This window comes from Lathyrus oleraceus, chromosome 1 (genome assembly GCF_024323335.1).
Source record: "Lathyrus oleraceus cultivar Zhongwan6 chromosome 1, CAAS_Psat_ZW6_1.0, whole genome shotgun sequence".
NCBI lineage: Eukaryota > Viridiplantae > Streptophyta > Magnoliopsida > Fabales > Fabaceae > Lathyrus > Lathyrus oleraceus.
The window spans coordinates 106,168,302-106,177,465 of record NC_066579.1 but is presented as its reverse complement, the minus strand read 5'-3'; the positions used below and the strand labels follow the sequence as shown (position 1 = coordinate 106,177,465).

Below are 9,164 nucleotides of genomic sequence, written 5' to 3'. Positions count from 1 at the left end.
TTATAAAGTTCATTCACACGTAGCAAAATGTCATCATTTATATTGGACTGCTGTAGTAAGGAATTGGACTTTAAATTAAAAAAGTTCTTTTAAAATTTATATTATTTTCCAAATAATTTTTTTAATTTAATTAAAATTATTAATTATTAATTTATTTAAAAATATTAATAAATAATTTATTTTAATCATGAGTGTCACGTCATATAAAATATTTTTCTATCTTACTCATCACTCCCCCATGTGCAAAAATAGAGAAGGAAAAAAGATTCTAAGAAAAGTAAAGTTGAAGAAAAAAAAAAACTAAATTTTCAAATAGAAAGATCAAAAAACTTGAAAAACATATAAATACCAAAAGTGTATTTAATTCTTTGTTTTATCCTTTTATGATTCATGTTTTGATGTTAGGGGTTTTAGTTCATAATTAGATTACAATATAAGTACTTTTACATTGAGATGAATTCAAATAAACTTCATATACAATCCAGATTCATGCTTTGATGTTAGGGGTTTTAGATTATAATATAAGTACTTTTACATTGAGATAAGTTCAAATAAACTTCTATACAATCCATTTTAAGGTTTGAATATGATAGAATCAACTTAATATTTTCATATATCACTTGGTTTTACTTAAAATGTCTTGTTTTTTTTTTATGTATATATCTTAATATTCATGCTTTGACATATAAGGCTTTTAGTCCATCATTCAATTTTGATTTGATAGCAATGTTTTAAGCATTTCCATCTATTTTCTTTTCAAAAGTTTGAGTTCTATAATTTTGCAAAAGAGGTGCATGTGCATCCCCTGTAGATGGTGACTCCAAACTACCAATATCTTCCTCTATCTCTTCTGCTGCTTTGCCCCATAAAACAGCATAAAGGCCAATTGAGATGATTGTGGCTCCAATTATACTGCAAAATGCAACAACAACAACAAAATTACACAAATGAGCACTTCAAATGAGCAAAATGGTAACATTGTTCCCAAATGAAAATGTCCATGCAGGCTATTAAACTAAATTAAGGTTATATATGTTTCGATTGATTTATCACTTGTTTAGATTTTAATGACATTTATGAAGTGCTTTTAAATTTTAAAACGTCTTCTTTGACAACATCATGGCTTTTCCTCGTGTTTCAAATATGAATTAAATGCAAAAATTGAATTGTTACCTTCCGATATGAAGCGTATCACCAAGGAATATAACTCCCAAGATAACAGAAATAACAATTTGGAGTGGTATGAATAATGTTACATAGACAGCTCCCTTTAAGTTAACTGACCATGCATAAATTATATTGCCAATTAACTTTCCAAATATTCCCTGGAATAAGAAATGTGTCATCAATAAACTGCTCAACCTTAAGTGATGTGGAATTTTTACAAATGTTATTTTGAAACATAATTTAACATAAAAATTCGACAATAATTTAGATGGTTAAAGATAAGAAAAGCAGAAGTACAAAATAATTAATTTTTGGTGGAAAAGATTATGTGTTGAGTTACATTAAGCTTAAAAATACATTACAAATATATAGTACTAGAGCCAAGTAATTAGTTTGCTTGTTAAAGTGAAAATAAAATCCAAAGCGAATCTACTCTAAATAATAGGCATCATTAGCTTTTGTCTATTTTACTATCTCAACAAACAAGAATCTAATTAGTTTGCTTTTATTTTTCTTAACAAAAGAAAAGAGAAAAAGAAAAAAAAATAAAAAACGTTTAGTGCTAATAAGTTGTGTGAAAATGTGTAACATTTGAGCAATGAGAAAAAAGTAAATGAAATTGTGAATGCTTGAGAATTTGAGAAGTTATCACTCCCATTTAATTAAGCAATATTTTTGTTTCAGTTACCGTAAGAAATGACCTTTCTTTGTTACCCAAGCCACATTATAACCCTTGAAGTTCTTGTCATTTATATTTTACGCTTTCGATATGATTTTTTTTTATGAATGCATAATTTGATCTAGATGTTAGCAAGATTATTGGGTGTGAGTCATGTCTCTCATGTTTGTTCTTCACCCATCGATGAAATTGTGTGTTAGGTGTGATTCATTTTTGAAATTGTGTTGCATTAGAATTTCGACATGTGTTTTGTGCTTAGAATTTGTTTCATGATCATGGTGTTGTTGTAGTATAGTGGTAAGCATCACTTTGCTTGTACTTTTTTAAAGTTTGAACTATACATTTATTTTCATTTCTAAAAACTTATTGATCATGAGTTCTTGGTAGTTGCTCTTGTTTCTTTAGCTTAGTAAAATTCTTGTTTAAGGACAAACAAGTTCAAAGTTAGGGAGAGTTTGATAAGTGCTAAATTGGGCTATAATTGATATATAAAAACTTGACATTTTTCGAACTATTTTGTGGTTTCATTATTGAATTCTCTATGTTTGCCACTGAATGTCAATTATATTTCAATTAGTTTTGGTATCCTTGATTTGTGTGTTAGTGTGCAGGAAATGGTGAAAGAAACTATAGAAAAAGACACAAAAGAAAGAAGAATGAACAAAGCTAAGAAGTGTGGGAAATTCTAGCATGGTCGCCTAACGCAAACTGCTAAGCAGGAAGCGAGCTCGCGGGGCAAGCTTTGGCAAGGCAGGAGCGAGCCAAAAGAATTACATTCTAGGAGATTTTTAACACTCCTCCTTGAGATTTTTCTTGAATACTCCAAACATTGATCTCAATTCTTCAAACTTTTTCTTAGAAAGAGCTTTGATTATTATATCTGCAATTTGATTTTTTGAATTGCAATGCTCAAATTGATTTCTTTTGACTTTTCAGTTGCTCTAATAGCATGATATTTAACATTGATAGTAGCTTTGTTTTAAAGTTGTCCACATCTGATAAAATCTTCCTTATAAGCAGCAGAAATATGCTCCACTTTAGTTGATGATTGGGCGACAATTTATTGTTTCTTTGAATTCCATGAGAACACAACACTGCCAAATGAGAAAACATAAAATTAGGTACTTTTCGCATAATTTACACTTCCAGCCAAGTCAGTATCTGCATATCCTTAGAGGTCCCCACTTTCATTTTTCAGAAAACATAAATCATAATCAGTTGTACATTTCATGTACCTCAAAACTTTCTTAGTTGCACCAAAATGAACTTAACTTGGAGAATGCATGAACTTGGAAAGTAAGCTAGTAGAAAAAGTATATTTGCATTTGCACTATTATCAACATCTTCCTTTGATAATTTTTCATTCACAACCAGAGGTGTGAAAACAGACTTTCATTTATCCATATGAAACTTCATTAATACCTCAAAAGCATATTTCTTTTGTGAAATGAAAATTTCAGCACTTGAATGAAAGATTTCCATTCCAAGAAAATATTTTATTTCACCTAAATGTGTCATCTCAAATTCTTTCTTCATAGCTTGCTTGAATTGACCTAGAGAATTGTATTCATTCTCAATAACCAACAAATCATCAACATACAATAACATTATTAGTTGCACTTCATTCTTTGAATGCTTCACATACAAAGTAGCTTCATTTTCACTTCTTTTAAAACCTCTTTGTAGAAGATAACCATCAATTCTGCTCTATGATGCTCTTGGTGCTTATTTTAAGTCATAGAGGACTTTGTGAAGCTTCTAAACTTTATTTTCACTTCCTGCGACCTTAAAACCTTCAGATTGGTCGACATAAATGTCTTCATCAAGCAACCCATTTAAAAAGACTGATTTAACATCAAAATGATAAATTTTCCATCTCATTTTTACTGCTAAGGCAACCAACAACCTAATTGTATAATGTATTGCAATAGGTGCAAAGGTGTCTGAAAAATCAACACCATGTTGTTGAAAATAACATTTTACTACCAATCTAGCCTTAAGCTTATTTATAGAACCATCAGGATTTAGTTTGGTTCTATAAACCCACTTAACACCAATAATATTTTGATTTTTTGGTTTAATTACAAGTTGTCATGGTTCTAGTACCTCGGGTTGTAAAATCAACATCACTATCATAATTTTCTCATTCATCTTCTGAATTATGATCTTGCAAACTATCTTTTGCGAGAAATACCTTACTTGAACCTTCTGCTTGACTTTTCTCCCAATTGCATTTAGAGAGCTCATCAAACTTCACATATCTGTTAAACATAATTTTTTGGGTCTGTAAATTATAAATTCGATACCCTTTGGAGTTACTGTTGTACCCCAAAAATATACCAACCACATACTTCAGTTCCAATTTATCTCTTTTCACATTTGAAACATGGACATAACACACACATCCAAATATTTTTAAATGTTCAACAAACGACTTTCTTTTATATCATGCTTTAAATGGTGTTTTTTCCTTCAAGGCTTTGGTAGGAAACAAATTCAGCAAGTACATTGAGGTGTTTATAACCTCAGCACAAAAGGTTTTAAGAATATCTTTCTCAAAAAGCAAACATCGGGCCATCTCCATGATTGTCCTATTCTTCCTTTCACTCGCTCCATTTTGTTGAGGAGTGTAAGGAACGGTAAATTGATGTTGGATTCCAACTTGCTCACAAAAGTTTTTAAATTTCCATGTTGTATACTCAGTTCCATTATCATATATGAGCTTTTTAATTTAACAGGCAGCCTCTTTTTTAACCATAAATTTGAAACTCTAAATTCAACAAACACATCTGACTTTTTCCTTAGAAAAAATACCCAGCTCATCCTTGTAAAATCATCAATAAATAGTAGAAATACTTGCTGCCATTTAAAGATTCGATGTTGTTGGTATTAGACCACACACATCAGTGTGGATGAGTTGTAACTTTTCAGAAGCTCTCCAAGTTGACGCAACAGGGAATAATAATCTACTTTATTTTCCAAATTGACATATAAAGTATATTTGATACCTGAGGGAGTTTCAATAGCTACAACACCTTTTCCTTTGACATCGACATGATCTACATTGCCTATAGTAACTTTAGAGTATAAGGACTTATCAAGTTCCTTAAAAATGCTAACATTATGAGTCATGTGATTGGTCATCCACTATTTATTAGCCATGTTTCTTTGCTACTATTGGTTGAATAACAAGAAGTTGTGAATAATTTCTCCTCTTGTTGGTGGTGTTCAACAAATTAGGCTTGTTGTCCCTGCTAGTTTGCTTTGTTTTTGCAAACCTTCTCTACATGACCAAGTTGATTGCAGGCTTTACATTTAACTTTTGGTTTATACCAAAAATAATTCTCTAAATGAGTATCATTTTTGCAATGTTGACAAAGTAGAAACTTCTTTTTCCAACTCTCATCTTTGTTGTTGACAAAGTTGACAATGTTAATGTTAACAAAGCATTAACAAGCTCTACAAGTTTGATTTGAGAAAAGTCCTTAGTTTCTTCGAGAGATGATATTTTTTTCTTCAAACCTCTCTGGAAAACACACCCGAATTTTTTCCACAACTCTTTTATCACTGAGTTCCTCTCCCAACAATCTGATTTGTGAAACAACCTTCAAAATTATGTCAGAAAATTCTCTAACAGTTTTGGTTTCTTCCATTTTTAGTGCTTCAAACTTTTTTCTCAAGTTCAACACTTGCATTTTCTTTGTTTTTTCCCTCACTTAGAACTCCTCCTTCGACTTGTCCCAAGCTTCTTTTGCAGTCTCAAGATTCAAGATCTTGATAAATATATCATCATGTAGTGTTGCATGTATTATGGCAAGTGTTCTTCCTTCTTTTGCCACTTCCTCGTTGTGATTTTCTATTTGAGCTATTTTTGGGTTATTTGAAAGAGGTGGCAGGTTGCTTCCATTTTCCATGACATTCCATAAACTTTGGGCTCTCAAATAAGTTTTCTTTTCTGCAGCCTGCAAATGATAGTTTTTCCCTACAAACGCGGGAGGTGGAGGTAAAGAACTACGGTTGGCAGGCATTTATGGTGGTTAAAGGTTTTGTATGAATGTTTTCTTGTTGGTTTTCTTTCCACATAGATCCGTTAAGGTTAATGAAATTCTTGATATCATGTAAGAAAAACAGAAATTATGGTAAAGTTGTGGAGAAGAGATGAATAGAAATCACAAAATAATAAATTTTTGGAGGAAAAAGTTATGTTGTTGAGTTACATTAAACTTAAAAATGCATTACAAATATATAGAGCCAGGTAATAAACTTGCCTTGATATAGTGAAAATAAAATACAAAGCAATTCAAGTCTCCTCTAGTCTACATAGGAGGCATTATTCTTTTGCCTACTTTATTATCTTAACAAGCAAGAATCTAATAATTATAGTAACACCAACAAATAAATTAATTAAAATATTAAAAAATATCAATATCTAACACTAAGATAGTTAAATACGTGGTTAGTTGTTTTGAGTGGATATGGTTAATGAATAGGTTTGACAACAGGGCGGATCGAAGACGGTTTTTATCTTTTCCAAACTCAAACTCGAATCCCCAAACAATCTCCGTTCTCCGCCCCAAATCCAAACGGAGATGGAGAATCAAAATCCAAATTCGTCCCTTCACTAATCATTTAGTTAAATCAAAATTTTTAATAGAAATATTTATTTTTCCCAAAATAAAATTATATTATAAATAATAAAATAAAACAATTTAAAAAAATTCCATACATACATTTCAAATTTTTTAAATAATAAATTAAAATTAAAATATCAAAACATTTGATCACATATTTAGTATTCTAAATTATCAAAAATAAATAATAATGTACAAAACGAAATAAACGGGGCGGGTTCGGGGCGAGTACTAGTGTCCACATTACCCGACCTGTTCTCATATTTTATAATCGGGGAAAATCCAAATCCAGTCAAAGCGGATTTTCCCCGTCAATTTTGAGGCGGATTCGGATGGGTACCCGCGGGTACGGGTTATGTTGTCATGCCTATTGATATTGATGAATATGATATGTGACACAATTAATTAATCATCCACTTAACGCAATGATTCACAATTTTGAATGTCATTGATCATAATTTTCGAACATATATTTGAACTCAAATCATGGTTAATAGAGATATCATGTATATTTTTACACATTTTATATGATTAATTGTGCTTAGTGGATAATTAATGACTTGCAACACTTAAGAATATTCATTAACTATTTGCCTAATATAATTAACCACCTATATAAACTGCATTAACCATCTAACTTGGTGTTGAATTCGAATTCGAATTCTAATGTCAAACTTTTGAGCAAAAATAACACAAATCAAATTTTGGCCAAATAGTTGCAGTAATTTGTAGTGTAACTTACAGTGGAAACAATGCAGATGAGTGAGAGATTTAGTCTTATTTTCCAAGCACTTGCATTTGGAACTGATAACAAAGCTACAAATGTTGATATTATGGTTGCACTAATGGAGTATAACAAGACTAAACTTAGTTCATCTGGGAACTCCTTCAAGATATGTACCTGCTAATTGAATATAGTAATTTAGAACTAAATTTTTGAAGCTATTATTAAATAATATCTCTCATTTTGCGTACTACTAATCCTAACTACCTGTAAAATGTACCATAGGGAAACCAGAAATTTGTCAACAATTAGCAGAATGCCAGCAATGGCCCAACTTGAATCCACTGACTTGAAAAATTTTATTGGTTGATGAAGTGATGAGGAATTCAAGATAGATTGTCCTTTGTAGAAAGTCAAGACAAAAGCACCTGCTATTGATATTATGCTTCCCATTACCTTAGCATTACTACTTCTACTCTTTATAGCTAACTTTTCCATCCTTAATAAGAGAAAAAAATAGATTAAGATGTTTCTATAGTGATTATTGTAAATAACGGACTAATTTTAATATAATGATCAAACCTGAAAGTGACAGCTAGAATGAAAGTGAAAGCAGGTACGAGATTACCAATTGCTGAAGAAAGTGTTGGAGAACTATAATTAACACCGATATAGTCCAGAATCTGAGATGCACTTCTGCAATTCCAGAACACGAAAGAGAAATCATCAGAAGCATATAACTAACGAAACCCCTTTAACCAAAACTAAGTAACATCAATATAAGGCCATTTTGTCATTACCCTATTGCCCCAAGAAGCAAACTTTTGCATATTATGGAGAAACTCAGTGGAGTAAGAACCACTCTTGATCTGTAAAAAGATTTAGTTTGATGAAATCAATAAATTATATACATGTTTGTTTATGAAATTGGAATTTTGCAATAAATGAAGAATTGTGAACCTTCTTGTGAAAAGAGTGACAGGGAGAAGAACAAAAGTACAAACAGCATAAGCATATGCAACAAAGACATGATTGTTCATTCCTTCAAGTGTTGCTGCTTTGAACAAAGTGAGTAAACCCATCACAATACATTCATTGCCTATAATCACAATAACTGGTAGAATATCCATGTAAAAAGACCATCTTCTTCTCATCTTTTCTGTCACCACAATCACAAATTTTTTTAAGCTCAGAATTTCTGTGATATTATTTTATGATAAGCTTTTATTTTTGAATATTTCTCAAACTTTTCTTAAAATATCATATACTAGTAGGTCCTTTTACATTAAATACTTGGTCCCTTGATACCAATATCCTACAACCATAATTTCAAACTTTTCTCAAACCATAATTTCTTTTAGATAATTAATTTTATTTTTGTATTTTAATTAAAAGTGAAAATATAATATAATAATAATAATTGTAAATTTATTCATATTTATTTAAATATGTCTGCCTAACCATAAACTTTATGAGATGATAAAAGTTTCTTTCAGCTTAACTAGAAGTCTTTGGTTCGAACTCAGTCTTAAACATGCAATATTAAATCTCTTTAAGAGGAATTTTACTCCCTCCCTATTGTGATCTTTTCTATCTCGAAAGATTAATCTTTGCAATTTGCAATTTCGTATAGAGGATATCCGATTTATACCGAAAAATAGATCGATCTAATAGACGTAAAAGACTTTTTTATAGCTCATAATCTAACTTTTTAAACTAAATATACTTATAAAAAGTCTTAGAATTTTTTATTTATCTGTTCAGAATTTGTGTAAGTTAAGTTATAGGTATCTGATAATTAATATAGTTAATTTCTACTGCAAGTTCCTCACAAAAACAAACTTACACTTATTTCAACTATCCATAATAAATTGTTGTGTGAGTTGATTTCTTTTTAATGTTATTGTGATTAAGAGTTGAACTATGAATCAGAAAATAATACATAGATGTTGACCTACATCAC

At 30.4% G+C, this 9,164-nt stretch overlaps 1 protein-coding gene across 1 annotated transcript; it reads right to left on the bottom strand.

Annotated features, from left to right (window-relative positions):
- Positions 1 to 402: 402 nt before the first annotated feature.
- Positions 403 to 8,407, bottom strand: LOC127119973 (WAT1-related protein At3g28050). Its single transcript, XM_051050357.1, has 7 exons — positions 8,162 to 8,407; positions 8,002 to 8,070; positions 7,784 to 7,897; positions 7,469 to 7,700; positions 7,220 to 7,378; positions 1,174 to 1,325; positions 403 to 912 (listed from the first exon to the last, which is right to left on the bottom strand). The coding sequence occupies exons 1-7, from the start codon at positions 8,353 to 8,355 to the stop codon at positions 732 to 734; spliced, it is 1,101 nt and encodes a 366-aa protein (XP_050906314.1). The 5' UTR covers positions 8,356 to 8,407; the 3' UTR covers positions 403 to 731.
- Positions 8,408 to 9,164: the final 757 nt, after the last annotated feature.

Coding starts and splice junctions, on each gene's coding strand:
- LOC127119973 (XM_051050357.1), bottom strand. CDS start 8,355: ATGAGAAGAAGATGGTCTTTTTACATGGATATTCTACCAGTTATTGTG. Junction 1,326..7,219: donor TCATCTGCATTGTTTCCACT/GTAAGTTACACT, acceptor TTCTTATTCCAG/GGAATATTTGGAAAGTTAAT. Junction 913..1,173: donor GATACGCTTCATATCGGAAG/GTAACAATTCAA, acceptor TGCATTTTGCAG/TATAATTGGAGCCACAATCA.